Raw genomic sequence first — 24,807 nt, forward strand, 5'->3', positions numbered from 1 at the left:
AACCAGGATTATATAAATATGGATTGGCAGAGCGATAATAAAAGGTATTAATTTGAAAAATAAAATTTAAGAAACAAATAATACAGATATAAGTTTCTTATGTTGAAAAAGTATGTTTGCTATACTTAAGGCACTATAGCTTCTAATCCTTATAATATCTTTAACAAATAATACTCTTCATTCTCGCAGATTTAATACGCGCAGGAAGCAACGGCAGCGTAGCGCTTCCGATTGGTATTTTCGAAGAGTATTTTCTCGTAGGAAAGCGCGAAGATACGCGAAGAAATTATATCAACAGAATATCAAGGGGACTTGGGGATTTGGGAACATTTGGATACATCGAAAATAAAATGTATATTATCGAGATTTAGACATAGATAATAGATTTGAAAATGTAAGCAGTGTGTTAAATGTGGGATATTTTTGTGCATTTTGTGTAAGCTTTTATACAATGTTCCATTCGATATGTTAAATATTTTTTAAATATTGCTGGAATATTCAAATGATTTCTGAAATATTTAGATATCTGTATATTCGTAAATTTTACATATTATTTGGTGTAGACATAGACATACTTATGATTAATGAAAAGAGAAATTCTAGATAAAAGAAATTGGTATTCTAAATAAAAATTATAATATGTCATGCTTCACCAAGAAGAAATTTTATAAAAAAATACTTAAAATATAATAAGAGGCACTCGAAACATATGTAAAATGGTTGTATAATATTAGCATATCAATAGCATTATATAAAAGCTTCACACTGTAATGTGATATGACATTTTTTTATCTAAATAGTTATAATTTTGTATCTTGTTAGTATTTGAATCTCACTTAATATACGTAAGATATTAGGAAATAACAGATAACATTTTTATTGATCTAATTTCGTGATGTGACATAAAGTGCTCATCAAGAAATTTTAATCATAACAATGATGTTGTGATTTGTACCAAGTGGTCACCGACAAAGAAATGGTGCTCAAAGAGATATTTCTTTGCGACAAAGTTATTTTAATCAAAACGTCTGCAGATAGTCGATTGCTCGTGTGTAGACAAACAAATTTTGCAGCTTTAAAGTACAAGATATGTATAGATAGATAAAAAAAAAATAAAAAAGTAGATTATATCTTTCGTAAGAATATATACTCGTATATTATATGAATGTAAGATAAATAAAATGTAAAACGTAACAAGATATAAGTGAATATGAATTGTAATATGCTAAAACTAACAATAAGAATCAACATGATTAAAATAAATATTTAATATATGATATGTTGCATTTTTATTAATATAAAATATTAATATTTATTAAAATTTAATATTTTTATATTTACGTTGCGCAAATGGCGCTGATTATACGTTTCACTTATACCCCACATTTTTCACAAACGATTGGAGATCTTTGTGGTCTCTTATTAGTCGATAAATTGTTAATATATATATAAACAAATAAAAATGCAAACTATTATTTTAAAATTCAAATGTGTGGTTCATTGGTTCGTTATTTTATTTGTACCCTTTATTTTGTCCTTATAATCTCATGACATCGTCATGACATCGTCATACGAGTATATGTCATATACATAATTTTTATACAATAATTTTTCAGTGATATTTCTCAATTCTAAAATCTTATTTTTTCGTTTAATTTATTATTCTCAAAAATAAAAATTTATATTATAATAAAAAATATTTTTAACAAACTTAAAATATTTATATATACTTTGTATTATAGTTTTATCCTGGAGATTATCACTTAATATAATTTTCAATATAGTTTTACATGTTTTCTTCATTTCTTTATTTAGCAATTCGTGATATTGAAATATTAACTAAATTTAAACTAAATTTTTTAAATCCCGTACTTTCTAATTTTTGTTTTCGCTTTTGTTTTGCTCTGTTTTTAATTTTCTTTTTATTTCGGTAATTTTAGTTTGTTTCGACAAGAATGAATGTTGTACGACGTTGATGAACATTGTATAACTGGAGTTTCAATTGTTTCTCTCTTTTCATATTTATATAATTATAAATTAGCCATTGGCAGCTGGCTATATTAATATTCATATCGTTGTTTCCTGATATATTGAATTCTTATTCTGGAAAATATAATAAATATATAAATATAAATAAATAAAACAAATTAAATATAAATAAATATAAATAAAACTTAATAGTTATATTAGTAGATAATACAAAGGTAGCTTACCCTCCTATTCCTAAAATATTCAAACTTTTATAAATTTCAGCTATCTTTAGCCACATATTTATTTTTTTTAAGTTGGCTTTTTGTAAAGAAAATAATAATTAAAGCTCTCAATGTATGAAATCCTAACACATTTTTAAATATCTGTGTGTTTAAAATATCATTTACATAAAAGATAAATTAAGATGTACTAAAAATTGAAATTGTGTGTGTGTGTGTAAGTGTAAATCTACGCGACAGATCTCCTTCCCACGATTTATGTGAAGAAGGAATTCATTAACATATAGAAAAGAACAAATATAATATAACTAATATTTTATGTATGAAGGAATTAAATTTAAAGTATGATCTCCTTCCCACGATTTATGTGAAGAAGGAATTCATTAACATATAGAAAAGAACAAATATAATATAACTAATATTTTATGTATGAAGGAATTAAATTTAAAGTATGATAATGTAAGGATAAATATACTGCATCTTTCAAATGTATAATTAAAACGTTTCTCACTTAAAATTGAAAATGGACAAGGAAAAAATATAAAAATATTATTTCACACGACAGAAGAAAAAGTTTTATTTAATTAAATCTCTTGACAAATTTAAACTGCTGCAGATATAAAAATACAATTGCAGTAGTGTAAATCGATTCAAGTATACGATGAATATATTTCGATTAAAAATTATTTCCAAGAAAAAGATTCTAGCTACCAAAAAAAAATAGAAAACAATCCACTAGTACAAAAAAAGGGACTTGTTACAGGAAATGAAAAAGAAAATTAAAACAGCAACCATGATCCACTATGGCGTTCCCTAATCATCAGAAACAGACTTCTATCAACCTTGACAGCTTGATATATGATGCGTGTATTATTCCGCGAGAAGAAGATATTCATTTTCATCCAGCGCAATACTCGTGGGAAATGTCGATTGCGTCGATTGGAATTTTCTTTGAATTCTATGAATAAGACGCAAAGAAGTAATTGTTTTATTAGCTTTAAACGTATATATTTTATGGATAAATGTTCTTTTTGCGATTGTGCATGATAGGGGATCTTTACATATGTTAAATTTGGATATACTGGGTTCTATAATATATATTTATAAGATATTCTGTGTGATTATTTTCATGATTAAATGTAATGTTTATATACATAATATTTTCTTCATAATGTTGAACATATAATATGCATAACAATTTTCTTCGATTTTTGCACCGCATCAACTTATACTCTTACAGTATCCACTTTAGTTTCAAACGGCTGTTTTCATTTGATCGGTATGAATCTTATATGAACCGGATGAGCAGGACGTATTATTATATCAAACATTAATCGGATATTTTTTAAATACTCAACAGGTTCCAAGCAAAAATTATGTATTAAAGGAGCTATCATAGCTTTCATCATCAGCAAACCGAGACGTTGACCTACAATTCGAAGTTTATGATAAATTATCGATACGAAGAGAAACGAAAATCACGATCAATTTACCTATGCAATTTCTCGGTCCTGCGCTGAATGGTATATAAGAATAAGGATGACGATTCTTTACCATTTCGGGTAAGAATCTGTCCGGATCAAATACATCTGGATTTGGCCAAAAATTGGGATCTCTGTGAACTCCGTAGATACTAAGAAGTAAGATCGTTCCAGCGGGCACGATATATGATTCTGAAAATTATTATAAAATTGGAAAATAGTAAAATTTACGAAAATAAGAGCTTCTTTGAGAAAAATAAGATATAACAATATTGCATTCTTAAAATACTAATTAATCAATACTTTACATTCAATAATATATACTCCATATTGTGTAACATATTCAAAAATATATGCAGCAAAAAGTGACTAATTACGTAATTTTACATCATTCCTAGGCTTGCGTGATATGATAACCGCGCTGGGATACAAACGTAGCGCTTCCTTTAAACATCTGTCTAAATATGATAAATTTTCTAATGATCTCATGTTAAGTTTTCCTCCATTCTCTTGCATCACAGTATCGACTTCAGCCCTCACACGCTCCTGTGTCATCAATAATATAATGAAAATGTATTTCTCAATTCTGATTTTTAGTGCACAGATAAAAATAAATTCTTAATAAATTAAAATATTTTAATATTATTTTAAATACGGTTAAATCTCTTCCGAATATTCTAATATATCTAGGAAAAATATATCGTAACAAGAACTTGATAACATTATTACTTTGAATAAAAGTCTTAATTTAAATTATATATCGCAATATATTGCGAGAAATAGGTACCTGGATATCTTTGTGTTCAGCTAAGAGTAGTAAAGTAAACATTATACCCGCCGCTGTAGTATCATGACCCTATAATCATCGTCATATGCATATCGTCATATTGTTATACATACTTAGATATCATGTAGAAAAAGATAAAAAAAGTTTACAGATACATACTCCAAACATAAAAGTGTCGACTTCTTCTCTGATATCCAAATCAGTTAGAGAATTTTCTCGAGATGCCGCTATTAAAATTATTATCCAACATGGCTAGCCTATATTTTTTAACTAAAAAAAAGCATATTAATAACGATTTCACTTTTCCATGCCACGCTTTAATTATATAACAATTCTTGTTTAAAAAATTCAAACTCTATTACAAATAATAATGATTTAATTTTACAGCAAACATATGTTGTATTATTACATGTGATTATGTGTTTAATATAAATAATGCAAGCATAATGGATAATATTAAATTAATTGCGCAGCCAAACTTAAATTAGAAGCTCTGATCTCTTACGTACTTCCAAACACGTCGAAATTTTCTGTCTCTTTGTTACTTTCAAGGTTTTTTAAGTATCGATCATTGGTGCGTTCGTGATAAAGTTTTCTTTCCGCGATGATCTATACAAGTACAATATTTAATTTTTGACAAGATTTTTTGTATTAAACAGCAATGGTATTATATTATATCATAGATATTTATAACATAATATTAATATTTAAAATAAATAATGTAATCCTACAAAGATTACGAGATTTATTGTTATTTTACACATAAAAGTGTTGTAAGATTTAAAATAATGTGATAACGTACTTTTTCCGTAAATCCATGCAATATTTTCAAGACTTTCTTTTGCTTTCTCCCTTGTGGTGACAATGAGAATAATAAATCATTATACAACCAAGGCCTTAATGCTCTAAAATTCAATAAAACTACATAATTTCAAATGATGAAATAATTTCAATAATGTTATTTTATAAAATTAAAGCCATCATGAAATCAATTTAATCTTTAATAATTAAAGATTGTAAAGAATATATAAAAAATTTAAATCTATATATATATATATATATATATATATATATATATATATATATATATATACAGGGTGACCCATTTTAACTTAGGCAGCCAAATAACTCGAAAAATAAGCAAGATAGAGAAAAATGTTTTAGACAAAAGTTGTATGGTTTCGAGGGGGCCATAAGATGGTATCATTGGTTTGACCTTGAAGAGTCATTTGAAGGTCACGTGAAGGTCACTTCAATTTTTTTAAATGGAACATCCTATATATTTTTGTACATTCTTGTAGCTCATCTCGAGAGCTTTCCAAAACACTATAATTAAGTACATTTTCGTTAAGTACTTTTTGAGTTATGAGGCTTGAAATAATTTCTTAATTTTACATAAACCGTAAAATATCTTGTAAAATATTCATTTTTCGATTACCTTACCTTAATAGTTTTATGTACAAAATAATGAGAGGAATCAATTGGTGTAAAGAAAACACATAGTTGTTACGAAGAAAAAATATGTAATTTGCAATTAACAATTCCATATTTTTTCTTAAAAACAACTATGTGTTTTCTTTACACCAATTGATTCCTCTCATTATTTTGTACATAAAATTATTAAGGTAAGATAATCGAAAAATGAATATTTTACAAGATATTTTACGGTTTATGTAAAATTAAGAAATTATTTCAAGCATCATAACTCAAAAAGTACTTAACGGAAAGGTACTTAATTATAGTGTTTTGGAAAGCTCTCGAAATAAGCTACAAGAATGTACAAAAATATATAGGGTATTCCATTTAAAAAAATTGAAGTGACCTTCACGTGACCTTCAAATGACTCTTCAAGGTCAAACCAATGATACCATCTTATGGCCCCCTCGAAACCATACAACTTTTGTCTAAAACATTTTTCTCTATCTTGCTTATTTTTCGAGTTATTTGGCTGCCTAAGTTAAAATGGGTCACCCTGTATATATATATATATATATATATATATATATATATATATATATATTACAAAAAAGGAGAATTTTCTAAAAACTTTTTATTTTATGTTAGCTATAGACTTCTGATCAAAGATAATTTCTTTATGAATTTTGGACACAATTTATTTTTCCTTGAATTGTTCTGATATTTCCAACATTTAAAAGATTACAAACAATTATGTAATGAAACATTTAATGATACACATACAATAGAGTTTGATTGAAAAGTGTCGACTTGTAAACGAAGTGACATTTTCACTAAGTCCACTTTTACATAATTATTCATTAATTAATCTATTTTTCAAAATGTATAATGTAATGTGTCACAGTTAAAAGGTTATAAGTTTAAAGATGTGGATTATAAATTAAAAGATTATACAACTATATTCTGTGTATTCGTGAATTACCTATAAGTTATTAATTCGGTTATATCGTGAATAGCATTTCGATACTGTTGTTGGAATTCGCCAAATTTTTGCAGAGAAACGCCCATGATAGTTTCTACAAATGCATTTAAATAAAACAGTCGAAGATTATTTTCAGGGGAATATTTTGCGGACAGCCTTTTTTTTTATAAAATATTAGATATTATCTATCTTTACTTGTAGCATTGATACTTCGTATAGAAACATTATTCTATTTTTATTTTAAGCTATAATCACTTAGAATAAAATTCCTGTACATAATGTAAAATAGGAACTCCTTACCGCATGTCGCGTTTAACGTATGTTCACTAATAAATGGTAATAAATCCTTTACAACTGTCCCTCCGACATCTTTCAACGATTTTGTCATGCAATCGCCCTCCTTGATCAAAATATCAACAAATTTATTCAATATATTAAAATGGAATGCAGGTGTTAACATCTTTCGCCGCGAGTGCCACTTAATCGCTAAAACAAAAACAAAATAATGCAACATTGTGCTATAAAAGAGGAATTGCAAGTATCAACGTAGGTGTAATTATTATTTTGTAATTAACTTTTATAAATTAGTAAATAGAAATAAATCAATAAAAATATATAATATATAGTAATAATATAAGTATATAACATATAATAATAATATAAATATATAATATAAAAAAATGTATAATATATAATATATAAATTAATATTAATTTAATCTATTACTGATAGTACAATCTATTAGTGATGATCTTCGATTTAACTAAATTATCTGTCTTACTTCTATTTATGACAATATGAACATACATCACAGCGAAATTATCTCTCAATATCTCATCTACAAATTTCTTTTAAAATTATTAGTTTTTAACAAAGAGGTTGTATACATTCACCATTTAAGATAATATTCAAGTCTAATTTTCACATTTTATTTGATTTTCTGTGACGGGGACAGATTAACAACAAATTGTAATAGAAAAGTATGTATACTCTCTAAAAGTGAATCAGTGTATTATCACTGAAAAACAGTAAATAGTCACTTATTACAGCAGTTATAAGTACAGCACTGTAAATCAGTGATATTTTATTGAAAGAACCAGTTAATAATTTTGACTGTTTCAATCAGTAATATTTCTCAATATTAGTAATATTTCTTTCGTTATTGTCAATAATATTAAACTACAATTCATCTCTCTATCTGTTTCATAGAAACAGATAATAAAAATTTTATTTATATTTACTAAATATTTATTATATTAAAAATTGTATTTTATTTATATATATTACATGCATATTGAACTTGTTATTTTAAATAGATAACGAACGAATAATTTTCATTAAGTCGCCAGACATTTATTTGTCCGACTTATAAAGATCGATTTAATATCTGAAGCCTATCTATTGAGATTGTATCAGAAATTAAATCGAAGTAATACTTCTAATTTCAAATGTCGCTCTTTGCAAACTTTATATAATTCTTATGACTAAAATTAAATACGAGAGAGATAGCGATCGTAGCGGTAAACGAACGAACTAGCGATTACTGGTTTTACAGTAAAATTTACTGGTTTTACAGTGAATTTTATTTTAACTGACCATAATCAGTGAGATATAAGATAAAATAACAAAAAAGTAAGCGTTTCCACTGAGGATCAGTAAAATACTCACTGATTCTCAGTGAAATCTTATTTTACTGTTTAAATTAGTGATATTTTCACTGATTCACTTTTTTAGAGAGTACTTATACATATGTTAACATTATTATATTATTACCTGTGCTAGTGCCGAGACCTGTATTTAACCAAGGATGAAACACGTTATACAAACGACTTTTTTCGATATGTTTAGTGCTGCCTAGTACTGTCTGAAATAATCGGAAAGAGAAAGAAATATATATTATTCACTTATTATATCACTAATCTTAAATACACAAATAATTTATTAATTGCATCTCTGTATTTTATTCTAATCTCGATGGAGTATCGATTTGGCTTTTCATTTTTATAAGAAACATTTTTTATTAGTAAAAGTCTTTCTGTGAATCGCAAGACTCTTCAATCTAATTCACATACCCAATCGTAATGTGTACAGAGAAATTTCTTTTATTACCTTTAAATCATCTGGATGACGGATACCCACTCCATGTATAAATAAACCTCCGATTTTAATAATGTAATATTCATTAGATAATTTACAGAAGAGTTTCCATAGTTCCTCTGAAAATTATATTATAAATATCAATACAACACAAATGTTTTCATGGGATTAATTTTATTTTTAATATTAATGTGCACTTCTATCTAAATACGTTGAAAATAGATAATAAAGAAAATGGATTGCAAATTGTTATTGCAAAGAGAAATAATCTACATGTAATAATCTTGATAGATATATGTTTTAGAATAAATGATTTATGAATTTTTGCTTGTATACGTGACACAGATTTTGTTTGTCAATTAATGTAAATAAATTAGAAATTTTGTACTTACCTGCTGACACATAGAATTGGAGCGCATTCCCAATAATTGGAAAACCCGATGGTCCCGGTATAAGATTAAGAAGTCGCTCGTATTTTTCATAATATACATAATAATATATTAATAAAATAAACATAGATAATATGAATATAGTCATAAACATCGTCACTGTCTTGATGTTTCTTGATTATCTGATTAAGCTTCTTCCGTTTATTGTTTTTTATTCTTCGTACAGTAGGCGCCAATAATGCCTTAATATATGAAATTGGTCGCATTCGGGATTAATAATGACTAGATATTATTAAGTTATTATTAGTTTCGAATGCGACCAATTTCATATGTTAAGGCATTATTGGCGCCTACTGTACGTGTCATAAAATAAATATTTTTTAATACATATAATAATAGATATTCGATTTTCGACAAAATTCGTAGTTATCTTGATAAGTTAAATAAATAATATAATTATATAAGCTATATAATTATTGTTTAAAAGCTTATTTATTTATTTTATTTGTTCTTTTTGTTTATCTAATTATAGTACATCGATACGATATCTAATAATTATTATGTCAAATATTTTCGCAAGATTAATATAATGTACATTTTATAAGACAATAACATAAAATATATATTGCAACATATTATAATAATTTAATAAAATTATAGCAATCAAATAAAATTAACAACTTATGATATTTAAAAAAATTTGTTTTAAAATTACATCTCGTTTTATACTAATTGTGATATTAAATATTGGGATTTTGCAATAGAATGTTTTATAAAATTTTATAAAGATTACCGGATAGATTCCATGTGGTACAACAATCAATCGAAACACATAACTCAAATGATTAAGATAGAATTGTAAATCTCGTTAAACAGATGCATAAGCCAGTTTAACAAAGTTGCATAAACTGATAATAAAAGTTTGAAGCTTGTATTTATTGTTCTATTATTATACCTATGCTTCAATCTCAAATGATAGATATTTAAAGAGCTATTATAGCTTTTCGTAAGCACGTTGATTGTTACTTTTATCCTGGGGGCATTATAACCTAAATATGTTGCAAGGCTTAGCCAAATCAACTATAAAAACTTATGAATACATTTTAGAAAAATGCACCGGCAAATAATTATGCCAATATATACACTTTAATTAGGCACAAATACAAAAAAAACTAAAACAAGAAATACTTAGGTGAATAATACAAATACACTAATTTCACTCCTGCATGTGCAACCGGTGCGATCGTTCTACACCAATTAACTGAAAAGGAAGAGAATCGAGGCGTACGCGTTTGACTATACAGGGTGAGTCAAAAGTATGTTTTAAAAATTTGTGAGCGTGTTCCTGGATAAAAAGGAAGAACAAATGTTCATATGAACATATGGTCGCAAATGCTTTGTTGTCGAGATAATGGACATAAATCAGCAGTATCAAATAATGCTTTATTTGAACGAAAAAAAAACAAACAACAATAACAAAATTGTAAACGTTCAAATAAAGCATTATTTGATACTGCTGATTTATGTCCATTATCTCGACAACAAAGCATTTGCGACCATATGTTCATATGAACATTTGTTCTTCCTTTTTATCCAGGAACACGCTCACAAATTTTTAAAACATACTTTTGACTCACCCTGTATAGTACAAATTATTCAACATACTGTGTAGTTTAGTAGGAGGCTTGTTACTTTCATGACGCTGTTACTTTTCCTCCCTACTCACTTTCATCTTTCAAATCCACTTTCGATTACCATCGCACGATTTTTTTTCGCTCAGATATGCAAATGATAAGACCGGTCATGCACAGCGATCTAATAACTCATTCTAAATCAACCGTGTCACCTCTCTATCTCACTACGAATCAAAATTAATGTTAAAACATACATTTTTAAATACCTTCTGTCACCTTTTGAAATTAAAAATGGCGCATCCAGTATGGTGGATGGAATCATAATAAAAAGGCATAAAATTTAGAAAAATTTATCAAAATGTGTAACAACTGTATTAGATATTTCTTTACAATACTTTTTTGGGCAACTGAACATGACATATGTCAATCTTAAAATTTTAAGATGATGGATCTACCATATTGATGTAAATTTTCTATGTAAATTTTCTTTAACGTAAATTTTCTTATAACTTCATACTCATATATCTCAGCGAAAAAAAATCGTGCGTTGGTAATCAAAAGTGGATTTGAAAGGTGAAAGTGAATACTATACGATGCCATTGGCAGAAATATTTCAAAAAATTTGATTTCTCCACAATAAATTCATGAAATTGGCCAAAATAGCGATTTTTGAGACATTCAACTAAATTACTCAAAAACCTGACGTGTTGGGGAAATTCTACGGCCAGATTCATTTTCAGCGTCACAAAATCTATCAGATTCACCTATTCTACTTTTTGTAACTAAACCTCGCAGGCCTGTGTAATTAGAACTCTATACTATATAGAAGCAGACAGTTGAATAACCCATTCCAATTAGAGATGAATTACATTTTTATTTACCTTTATTTGGGAATATAAAGAAATTGATTATGAAACCATTTAAGAATAGACCTAACAAGGAAAGGCACGGAAGTGTTCCCCTCCGATTTTGATGAGCTTAAAAGCTATTGAAATATGTTGTGTTGTAGACAAAAATAAGGAACACGTATCTTTTTTGAAGGAACACATGCCCATTTTATATGTGCGTGTCTAGGGGATAAATCACCCCTTTGAAAAAAATCGGTTTTTTTCTTTCGAGATGAATATTTCAAAAACTATAAGAGATACAAAAAATTTTCAAATTAAAAAATAAATAAAATAATTAAAAAATAGCTTCAAGAGTACTTTACAACAATAACAAAAAAAAATTGTTATTTTTTTAATTTTTTCAAATACTCTTACCACTAAATATATTTTTTTTAATTTTGAAATTTCTTTGTTATCAAGTATTATTTTTTTACGAATCCAACCATATATGATATTATGTTTCGAAAAATCATTTTCCAGAATTAATTATAAACTTCTCTGTAATATGCTATTCGTGTCCGTCCATGCGCTCGATTTTTCGCATAACACAACCTGTTTTTCTGTAATGAAAGATAACTAACACGGATACATTTATATATGTAACTTATCTATTATATGTCATTTACCTATGCCACGTTTTTTTCGCGTGCAAAGCTAAAATAACATTGATATAACAAATCAAATTTATATTTAATATGTGATAAGATATTAAAACGTTAAATATAAATAAACTCAAAATGTATGCATAAAATACCGCACGAGATTCTAAACTTGTTTAATTTAAGACAGCACAAGATGAAATAATAATAATAATAATAATAATAATAATAATAATAATAATAATGATAATAATAATAATATAATTATATAATTATGTAATTGCACAGCTTGTAAGATTGCTAGAATTGATTTAAAATAGCGATTGTTTTTGTTTAAAATGTGTCTTTCTTAAAATCAAGATATTAATAGTGATAATAACAAAATAAGGAAAAAAGTTTTATTTCTTTTTACAAATTTTCATATCAAACTTCTTAACGCTTTCAATTCAGTAGATTAATTTTTAAATAGGCGATAAATCATTTAGAAATTTATCACCTCGAATTATCTTTAGCTAACAAACGACGCTAGTTGCTATTTTTGAATTTTATTTCAATTTCAATAATTGCTCTTATCGTTTTTTTAATCGCATATTATATTTCGAGAGAGATTTTATTTATAAAAAACATGACAAAAGTATGATTGCCATCGATTTTTATGAGACATAATATTCTAAAAGTCAATTTTTTAATGGAGTATTTCAATGTAAGAGAACAAATAAAAAAATACACACATCTCTCTTAGTCTATATATCTAAAGTTAATCAAAATCGCATTTTGTAATTTTTGCACTTACATTTACATATCATTAATCACATTTTGTAATTTTTGCACTTACATTTACATATCATTAATCTAAAGAGTCGATTGATTCGTTAAAAAATTATTATTGAAAACAAAGAGTCAAATCCATGCCACGAAAATTATTCTGCAAATGAATGTTGCTGTTATGTATTTTATTGCTTAACTCTGTATTTTGCAACAATAATGTTATAACTTTTGAAAATACGGTTCAAATCTTGTTATACAGGAAAAATACATAATATTGCACATGCATTGCAAATATAAATCTATACGACAGATCTTCCGCTGTGTTTATGCGTAAAGCATTAAATTTATAACCATGTTTTGCAAACACCGATGCATATATCATTTAAAATATGTATTTACTTTAAAATAAAGAATAGGAAAAAAGAAATATAACATAAATAATACTTTATATTACGTGAATTAAATTCAGTTATATAATGTGATGATAAATCCTCTACATCATTGAAATATATAATTAAAATATTTCTCATTAAAAATTGCAGATTGGCGAAGGAAAAATATAAAGATATTTTTGTGCATGATAGAAAAAAAAAGAAATTAAATTTAATTAAATCTCTTGAAAAATTTAAACAGCTACAGATATAAAGATATAATTGCAATATATTAAACTTGCGATCCATGTATGCGTATTAATATATCTCGATGCGTATTAATATATCTCGATTAAAAATGGATTTCGAAGGAAAAAATTATAACTACAAGAAAATGGAAATAATGTACAAAGAAGAATGCAAAGAAAAAAAACTTGTTGCAGCAAATGAAGTAAATAAAATTTAAACGGTTTCAGATATAAAAATATAATTGCAGCGTTGTAATTCGCGATCCATGTATACGATCGATATTTTCGTCGCAGTCGAGAATGTTATGGGGCTTTTAAGTTCAGCGAAATTTTCTTTTAATTCTATGAATTACTGACTATAAAAATTGGAAGAAGAATGCAAAAGAGCGAGACAATATTTTTATTTGAATAGAGCGCGTTAGAAAAAAAAGAAATCTTTTTATGTGTTAAATATTTAATATAAGAAAAATTAATATAAATTATATAAAAACATGTTTAATTCACGTTACATTATTATATAGAATATTTATCATAAGTTTCATATACAAGGTCTCCGATTTTAAAGTTTCCACTATTCTCTTCAGGAAAGCATTTTAGGAAAAAATATGTAATTTGCAATTAACAATTACATATTTTTTCTTAAAAATAACTATGTATTTTCTTTACACCAATTGATTCCTCTCATTATTTTGTACATAAAAGTATTAAGGTAAGATAATCGAAAAATGAATATTTTACTAGATATTTTATGGTTTATGTAAAATTAAGAAATTATTTTAAGCCTCATAACTCGAAAAGTACTGAATAAAGCAATACTTTAAAATAGTGTTTTGGAAAGCTCTCGAGATAAGCTATAAGAATAAGTAATATAAAATAGGGGGTCCATTTAAAAAATTGAAGGTGACCTTCACGTAACCTTCAAACGACTTTTCAAGGTCAAACCAATGACACCATCTTATGGCCCCCTTCAAGCCATACAATTTTTGTCTGAAACAGTTTTTCGTATTTTTTAGACTTTACGAGATATTTCGATGGGAAAGTTAAAATCGGAACTCCCTGTATATATATATAGATTTCATATTAGAAGAAGAAAAAGAGACAGAGAGGAGAAGAGTGCAAAAATTTTGATATAATATATAGAAATAGTGCACTTACAGAGAGAGAAAGATTTAGAGAAATATCACATAGTATGTAATTTCAACTCAAGTTACATGTTAATATAAATTAAATTTTTTTCAGTATAAAACAAAGAATTTTGTTGCTAATTCTAACAACAAACATGATACAAATAGTAAAGAATCTGTATTGGATTATGAAAATTCTGGAGAAGTTTTGTTTGAGGAGAGTAAACCAAAACAAAAGGATCACTTTAAATCGAGTGATTCCATTAAAACGATTCTTAATAATGATGATAAAACGAAAAAAGAAGAAACTCCCTCGGAATGAAATTAAGAATCGTATGTCGGAGCATCCCGATGATTATCATAAATCTAAGCAGTCGTTTAACAGCCGCGTAACAAAGCAAAATAACCAGGATTATATAAATATGGATTGGCAGAGCGATAATAAAAGGTATTAATTTGAAAAATAAAATTTAAGAAACAAATAATACAGATATAAGTTTCTTATGTTGAAAAAGTATGTTTGCTATACTTAAGGCACTATAGCTTCTAATCCTTATAATATCTTTAACAAATAATACTCTTCATTCTCGCAGATTTAATACGCGCAGGAAGCAACGGCAGCGTAGCGCTTCCGATTGGTATTTTCGAAGAGTATTTTCTCGTAGGAAAGCGCGAAGATACGCGGAGAAATTATATCAACAGAATATCAAGGGGACTTGGGGATTTGGGAACATTTGGATACATCGAAAATAAAATGTATATTATCGAGATTTAGACATAGATAATAGATTTGAAAATGTAAGCAGTGTGTTAAATGTGGGATATTTTTGTGCATTTTGTGTAAGCTTTTATACAATGTTCCATTCGATATGTTAAATATTTTTTAAATATTGCTGGAATATTCTAATGATTTCTGAAATATTTAGATATCTGTATATTCGTAAATTTTACATATTATTTGGTGTTTCATAGACATACTTATGATTAATGAAAAGAGAAATTCTAGATAAAAGAAATTGGTATTCTAAATAAAAATTATAATATGTCATGCTTCACCAAGAAGAAATTTTATAAAAAAATACTTAAAATATAATAAGAGGCACTCGAAACATATGTAAAATGGTTGTATAATATTAGCATATCAATAGCATTATATAAAAGCTTCACACTGTAATGTGATATGACATTTTTTTATCTAAATAGTTATAATTTTGTATCTTGTTAGTATTTGAATCTCACTTAATATACGTAAGATATTAGGAAATAACAGATAACATTTTTATTGATTTAATTTCGTGATGTGACATAAAGTGCTCATCAAGAAATTTTAATCATAACAATGATGTTGTGATTTGTACCAAGTGGTCACCGACAAAGAAATGATGCTCAAAGAGATATTTCTTTGCGACAAAGTTATTTTAATCAAAACGTCTGCAGATAGTCGATTGCTCGTGTGTAGACAAACAAATTTTGCAGCTTTAAAGTACAAGATATGTATAGATAGATAAAAAAAAAATAAAAAAGTAGATTATATCTTTCGTAAGAATATATATATTATATGAATGTAAGATAAATAAAATGTAAAACGTAACAAGATATAAGTGAATATGAATTGTAATATGCTAAAACTAACAATAAGAATCAACATGATTAAAATAAATATTTAATATATGATATGTTGCATTTTTATTAATATAAAATATTAATATTTATTAAAATTTAATATTTTTATATTCACGTTGCGCAAATGGCGCTGATTATACGTTTCACTTATACCCCACATTTTTCACAAACGATTGGAGATCTTTGTGGTCTCTTATTAGTCGATAAATTGTTAATATATATATAAACAAATAAAAATGCAAACTATTATTTTAAAATTCAAATGTGTGGTTCATTGGTTCGTTATTTTATTTGTACCCTTTATTTTGTCCTTATAATCTCATGACATCGTCATGACATCGTCATACGAGTATATGTCATATACATAATTTTTATACAATAATTTTTCAGTGATATTTCTCAATTCTAAAATCTTATTTTTTCGTTTAATTTATTATTCTAAAAAATAAAAATTTATATTATAATAAAAAATATTTTTAACAAACTTAAAATATTTATATATACTTTGTATTATAGTTTTATCCTGGAGATTATCACTTAATATAATTTTCAATATAGTTTTACATGTTTTCTTCATTTCTTTATTTAGCAATTCGTGATATTGAAATATTAACTAAATTTAAACTAAATTTTTTAAATCCCGTACTTTCTAATTTTTGTTTTCGCTTTTGTTTTGCTCTGTTTTTAATTTTCTTTTTATTTCGGTAATTTTAGTTTGTTTCGACAAGAATGAATGTTGTACGACGTTGATGAACATTGTATAACTGGAGTTTCAATTGTTTCTCTCTTTTCATATTTATATAATTATAAATTAGCCATTGGCAGCTGGCTATATTAATATTCATATCGTTGTTTCCTGATATATTGAATTCTTATTCTGGAAAATATAATAAATATATAAATATAAATAAATAAAACAAATAAAATATAAATAAATATAAATAAAACTTAATAGTTATATTAGTAGATAATACAAAGGTAGCTTACCCTCCTATTCCTAAAATATTCAAACTTTTATAAATTTCAGCTATCTTTAGCCACATATTTATTTTTTTTAAGTTGGCTTTTTGTAAAGAAAATAATAATTAAAGCTCTCAATGTATGAAATCCTAACACATTTTTAAATATCTGTGTGTTTAAAATATCATTTACATAAAAGATAAATTAAGATGTACTAAAAATTGAAATTGTGTGTGTGTGTGTGTAAGTGTAAATCTACGCGACAGATCTCCTTCCCACGATTTATGTGAAGAAGGAATTCATTAACATATAGAAAAGAACAAATATAATATAACTAATATTTTATGTATGAAGGAATTAAATTTAAAGTATGATCTCCTTCCCACGATTTATGTGAAGAAGGAATTCATTAACATATAGAAAAGAACAAATATAATATAACTAATATTTTATGTATGAAGGAATTAAATTTAAAGTATGATAATCTATAACGATAAATATACTGCATCTTTCAAATGTATAATTAAAACGTTTCTCACTTAAAATTGAAAATGGACAAGGAAAAAATATAAAAATATTATTTCACACGACAGAAGAAAAAGTTTAATTTAATTAAATCTCTTGACAAATTTAAACTGCTGCAGATATAAAAATACAATTGCAGTAGTGTAAATCGATTCAAGTATACGATGAATATATTTCGATTAAAAATTATTTCCAAGAAAAAGATTCTAGCTACCAAAAAAAAAATAGAAAACAATCCACTAGTACAGAAAAAGGGACTTGTTACAGGAAATGAAAAAGAAAATTAAAACAGCAACCATGATCCACTATGGCGTTCCCTAATCATCAGAAACAGACTTCTATCAACCTTGACAGCTTGATATATGATGCGTGTATTATTCCGCGAGAAGAAGATATTCATTTTCATCCAGCGCAATACTCGTGGGAAATGTCGATTGCGTCGATTGGAATTTTCTTTGAATTCTATGAATAAGACGCAAAGAAGTAATTGTTTTATTAGCTTTAAACGTATATATTTTATGGATAAATGTTCTTTTTGCGATTGTGCATGATAGGGGATCTTTACATATGTTAAATTTGGATATACTGGGTTCTATAATATATATTTATAAGATATTCTGTGTGATTATTTTCATGATTAAATGTAATGTTTATATACATAATATTTTCTTCATAATGTTGAACATATAATATGCATAACAATTTTCTTCGATTTTTGCACCGCATCAACTTATACTCTTACAGTATCCACTTTAGTTTCAAACGGCTGTTTTCATTTGATCGGTATGAATCTTATATGAACCGGATGAGCAGGACGTATTATTATATCAAACATTAATCGGATATTTTTTAAATACTCAACAGGTTCCAAGCAAAAATTATGTATTAAAGGAGCTATCATAGCTTTCATCATCAGCAAACCGAGACGTTGACCTACAATTCGAAGTTTATGATAAATTATCGATACGAAGAGAAACGAAAATCACGATCAATTTACCTATGCAATTTCTCGGTCCTGCGCTGAATGGTATATAAGAATAAGGATGACGATTCTTTACCATTTCGGGTAAGAATCTGTCCGGATCAAATACATCTGGATTTGGCCAAAAATTGGGATCTCTGTGAACTCCGTAGATACTAAGAAGTAAGATCGTTCCAGCGGGCACGATATATGATTCTGAAAATTATTATAAAATTGGAAAATAGTAAAATTTACGAAAATAAGAGCTTCTTTGAGAAAAATAAGATATAACAATATTGCATTCTTAAAATACTAATTAATCAATACTTTACATTCAATAATATATACTCCATATTGTGTAACATATTCAAAAATATATGCAGCAAAAAGTGACTAATTACGTAATTTTACATCATTCCTAGGCTTGCGTGATATGATAACCGCGCTGGGATACAAACGTAGCGCTTCCTTTAAACATCTGTCTAAATATGATAAATTTTCTAATGATCTCATGTTAAGTTTTCCTCCATTCTCTTGCATCACAGTATCGACTTCAGCCCTCACACGCTCCTGTGTCATCAATAATATAATGAAAATGTATTTCTCAATTCTGATTTTTAGTGGACAGATAAAAATAAATTCTTAATAAATTAAAATATTTTAATATTATTTTAAATACGGTTAAATCTCTTCCGAATATTCTAATATATCTAGGAAAAATATATCGTAACAAGAACTTGATAACATTATTACTTTGAATAAAAGTCTTAATTTAAATTATATATCGCAATATATTGCGAGAAATAGGTACCTGGATATCTTTGTGTTCAGCTAAGAGTAGTAAAGTAAACATTATACCCGCCGCTGTAGTATCATGACCCTATAATCATCGTCATATGCATATCGTCATATTGTTATACATACTTAGATATCATGTAGAAAAAGATAAAAAAAGTTTACAGATACATACTCCAAACATAAAAGTGTCGACTTCTTCTCTGATATCCAAATCAGTTAGAGAATTTTCTCGAGATGCCGCTATTAAAATTATTATCCAACATGGCTAGCCTATATTTTTTAACTAAAAAAAAGCATATTAATAACGATTTCACTTTTCCATGCCACGCTTTAATTATATAACAATTCTTGTTTAAAAAATTCAAACTCTATTACAAATAATAATGATTTAATTTTACAGCAAACATATGTTGTATTATTACATGTGATTATGTGTTTAATATAAATAATGCAAGCATAATGGATAATATTAAATTAATTGCGCAGCCAAACTTAAATTAGAAGCTCTGATCTCTTACGTACTTCCAAACACGTCGAAATTTTCTGTCTCTTTGTTACTTTCAAGGTTTTTTAAGTATCGATCATTGGTGCGTTCGTGATAAAGTTTTCTTTCCGCGATGATCTATACAAGTACAATATTTAATTTTTGACAAGATTTTTTGTATTAAACAGCAATGGTATTATATTATATCATAGATATTTATAACATAATATTAATATTTAAAATAAATAATGTAATCCTACAAAGATTACGAGATTTATTGTTATTTTACACATAAAAGTGTTGTAAGATTTAAAATAATGTGATAACGTACTTTTTCCGTAAATCCATGCAATATTTTCAAGACTTTCTTTTGCTTTCTCCCTTGTGGTGACAATGAGAATAATAAATCATTATACAACCAAGGCCTTAATGCTCTAAAATTCAATAAAACTACATAATTTCAAATGATGAAATAATTTCAATAATGTTATTTTATAAAATTAAAGCCATCATGAAATCAATTTAATCTTTAATAATTAAAGATTGTAAAGAATATATAAAAAATTTAAATCTATATATATATATATATATATATATATATATATATATATATATATTACAAAAAAGGAGAATTTTCTAAAAACTTTTTATTTTATGTTAGCTATAGACTTCTGATCAAAGATAATTTCTTTATGAATTTTGGACACAATTTATTTTTCCTTGAATTGTTCTGATATTTCCAACATTTAAAAGATTACAAACAATTATGTAATGAAACATTTAATGATACACATACAATAGAGTTTGATTGAAAAGTGTCGACTTGTAAACGAAGTGACATTTTCACTAAGTCCACTTTTACATAATTATTCATTAATTAATCTATTTTTCAAAATGTATAATGTAATGTGTCACAGTTAAAAGGTTATAAGTTTAAAGATGTGGATTATAAATTAAAAGATTATACAACTATATTCTGTGTATTCGTGAATTACCTATAAGTTATTAATTCGGTTATATCGTGAATAGCATTTCGATACTGTTGTTGGAATTCGCCAAATTTTTGCAGAGAAACGCCCATGATAGTTTCTACAAATGCATTTAAATAAAACAGTCGAAGATTATTTTCAGGGGAATATTTTGCGGACAGCCTTTTTTTTTATAAAATATTAGATATTATCTATCTTTACTTGTAGCATTGATACTTCGTATAGAAACATTATTCTATTTTTATTTTAAGCTATAATCACTTAGAATAAAATTCCTGTACATAATGTAAAATAGGAACTCCTTACCGCATGTCGCGTTTAACGTATGTTCACTAATAAATGGTAATAAATCCTTTACAACTGTCCCTCCGACATCTTTCAACGATTTTGTCATGCAATCGCCCTCCTTGATCAAAATATCAACAAATTTATTCAATATATTAAAATGGAATGCAGGTGTTAACATCTTTCGCCGCGAGTGCCACTTAATCGCTAAAACAAAAACAAAATAATGCAACATTGTGCTATAAAAGAGGAATTGCAAGTATCAACGTAGGTGTAATTATTATTTTGTAATTAACTTTTATAAATTAGTAAATAGAAATAAATCAATAAAAATATATAATATATAGTAATAATATAAGTATATAACATATAATAATAATATAAATATATAATATAAAAAAATGTATAATATATAATATATAAATTAATATTAATTTAATCTATTACTGATAGTACAATCTATTAGTGATGATCTTCGATTTAACTAAATTATCTGTCTTACTTCTATTTATGACAATATGAACATACATCACAGCGAAATTATCTCTCAATATCTCATCTACAAATTTCTTTTAAAATTATTAGTTTTTAACAAAGAGGTTGTATACATTCACCATTTAAGATAATATTCAAGTCTAATTTTCACATTTTATTTGATTTTCTGTGACGGGGACAGATTAACAACAAATTGTAATAGAAAAGTATGTATACTCTCTAAAAGTGAATCAGTGTATTATCACTGAAAAACAGTAAATAGTCACTTATTACAGCAGTTATAAGTACAGCACTGTAAATCAGTGATATTTTATTGAAAGAACCAGTTAATAATTTTGACTGTTTCAATCAGTAATATTTCTCAATATTAGTAATATTTCTTTCGTTATTGTCAATAATATTAAACTACAATTCATCTCTCTATCTGTTTCATAGAAACAGATAATAAAAATTTTATTTATATTTACTAAATATTTATTATATTAAAAATTGTATTTTATTTATATATATTACATGCATATTGAACTTGTTATTTTAAATAGATAACGAACGAATAATTTTCATTAAGTCGCCAGACATTTATTTGTCCGACTTATAAAGATCGATTTAATATCTGAAGCCTATCTATTGAGATTGTATCAGAAATTAAATCGAAGTAATACTTCTAATTTCAAATGTCGCTCTTTGCAAACTTTATATAATTCTTATGACTAAAATTAAATACGAGAGAGATAGCGATCGTAGCGGTAAACGAACGAACTAGCGATTACTGGTTTTACAGTAAAATTTACTGGTTTTACAGTGAATTTTATTTTAACTGACCATAATCAGTGAGATATAAGATAAAATAACAAAAAAGTAAGCGTTTCCACTGAGGATCAGTAAAATACTCACTGATTCTCAGTGAAATCTTATTTTACTGTTTAAATTAGTGATATTTTCACTGATTCACTTTTTTAGAGAGTACTTATACATATGTTAACATTATTATATTATTACCTGTGCTAGTGCCGAGACCTGTATTTAACCAAGGATGAAACACGTTATACAAACGACTTTTTTCGATATGTTTAGTGCTGCCTAGTACTGTCTGAAATAATCGGAAAGAGAAAGAAATATATATTATTCACTTATTATATCACTAATCTTAAATACACAAATAATTTATTAATTGCATCTCTGTATTTTATTCTAATCTCGATGGAGTATCGATTTGGCTTTTCATTTTTATAAGAAACATTTTTTATTAGTAAAAGTCTTTCTGTGAATCGCAAGACTCTTCAATCTAATTCACATACCCAATCGTAATGTGTACAGAGAAATTTCTTTTATTACCTTTAAATCATCTGGATGACGGATACCCACTCCATGTATAAATAAACCTCCGATTTTAATAATGTAATATTCATTAGATAATTTACAGAAGAGTTTCCATAGTTCCTCTGAAAATTATATTATAAATATCAATACAACACAAATGTTTTCATGGGATTAATTTTATTTTTAATATTAATGTGCACTTCTATCTAAATACGTTGAAAATAGATAATAAAGAAAATGGATTGCAAATTGTTATTGCAAAGAGAAATAATCTACATGTAATAATCTTGATAGATATATGTTTTAGAATAAATGATTTATGAATTTTTGCTTGTATACGTGACACAGATTTTGTTTGTCAATTAATGTAAATAAATTAGAAATTTTGTACTTACCTGCTGACACATAGAATTGGAGCGCATTCCCAATAATTGGAAAACCCGATGGTCCCGGTATAAGATTAAGAAGTCGCTCGTATTTTTCATAATATACATAATAATATATTAATAAAATAAACATAGATAATATGAATATAGTCATAAACATCGTCACTGTCTTGATGTTTCTTGATTATCTGATTAAGCTTCTTCCGTTTATTGTTTTTTATTCTTCGTACAGTAGGCGCCAATAATGCCTTAATATATGAAATTGGTCGCATTCGGGATTAATAATGACTAGATATTATTAAATTATTATTAGTTTCGAATGCGACCAATTTCATATGTTAAGGCATTATTGGCGCCTACTGTACGTGTCATAAAATAAATATTTTTTAATACATATAATAATAGATATTCGATTTTCGACAAAATTCGTAGTTATCTTGATAAGTTAAATAAATAATATAATTATATAAGCTATATAATTATTGTTTAAAAGCTTATTTATTTATTTTATTTGTTCTTTTTGTTTATCTAATTATAGTACATCGATACGATATCTAATAATTATTATGTCAAATATTTTCGCAAGATTAATATAATGTACATTTTATAAGACAATAACATAAAATATATATTGCAACATATTATAATAATTTAATAAAATTATAGCAATCAAATAAAATTAACAACTTATGATATTTAAAAAAATTTGTTTTAAAATTACATCTCGTTTTATACTAATTGTGATATTAAATATTGGGATTTTGCAATAGAATGTTTTATAAAATTTTATAAAGATTACCGGATAGATTCCATGTGGTACAACGATCAATCGAAACACATAACTCAAATGATTAAGATAGAATTGTAAATCTCGTTAAACAGATGCATAAGCCAGTTTAACAAAGTTGCATAAACTGATAATAAAAGTTTGAAGCTTGTATTTATTGTTCTATTATTATACCTATGCTTCAATCTCAAATGATAGATA

At 26.2% G+C, this 24,807-nt stretch overlaps 1 protein-coding gene and 2 pseudogenes across 3 annotated transcripts; 1 reads left to right on the forward strand and 2 right to left on the reverse strand.

The window, feature by feature from the left end:
* Positions 1-3,202: 3,202 nt before the first annotated feature.
* LOC145975145 (cytochrome P450 4C1-like) lies at positions 3,203-9,656 on the reverse strand (annotated as a pseudogene). Its single transcript, XR_014439901.1, has 12 exons — positions 9,366-9,656; positions 8,986-9,092; positions 8,650-8,740; positions 7,177-7,362; positions 6,877-6,970; positions 5,281-5,399; positions 4,988-5,087; positions 4,638-4,748; positions 4,479-4,547; positions 4,069-4,237; positions 3,704-3,883; positions 3,203-3,639 (listed from the first exon to the last, which is right to left on the reverse strand). The product of XR_014439901.1 is annotated as a cytochrome P450 4C1-like (transcript).
* A 4,938-nt stretch (positions 9,657-14,594) lies between these two features.
* Positions 14,595-15,870, forward strand: LOC145975102 (uncharacterized). The gene is made up of 2 exons (XM_083105299.1): positions 14,595-15,441; positions 15,587-15,870. Exons 1-2 carry the CDS (start codon positions 15,149-15,151, stop codon positions 15,744-15,746), a joined length of 453 nt encoding a protein of 150 aa, XP_082961425.1. The 5' UTR covers positions 14,595-15,148; the 3' UTR covers positions 15,747-15,870.
* A 2,728-nt stretch (positions 15,871-18,598) lies between these two features.
* On the reverse strand, positions 18,599-24,232 carry LOC145974778 (cytochrome P450 4C1-like; annotated as a pseudogene). The gene is made up of 12 exons (XR_014439803.1): positions 23,829-24,232; positions 23,449-23,555; positions 23,113-23,203; positions 21,640-21,825; positions 21,340-21,433; positions 20,676-20,778; positions 20,383-20,482; positions 20,033-20,143; positions 19,874-19,942; positions 19,464-19,632; positions 19,099-19,278; positions 18,599-19,034 (listed from the first exon to the last, which is right to left on the reverse strand). The product of XR_014439803.1 is annotated as a cytochrome P450 4C1-like (transcript).
* Between the last annotated feature and the right edge of the window lie 575 nt (positions 24,233-24,807).

Source organism: Camponotus vicinus, unplaced genomic scaffold (assembly GCF_025532165.1).
Source record: "Camponotus vicinus isolate PSW18456_S1 unplaced genomic scaffold, iyCamVici1.0 SCAF_1, whole genome shotgun sequence".
NCBI classification, from domain to species: domain Eukaryota; kingdom Metazoa; phylum Arthropoda; class Insecta; order Hymenoptera; family Formicidae; genus Camponotus; species Camponotus vicinus.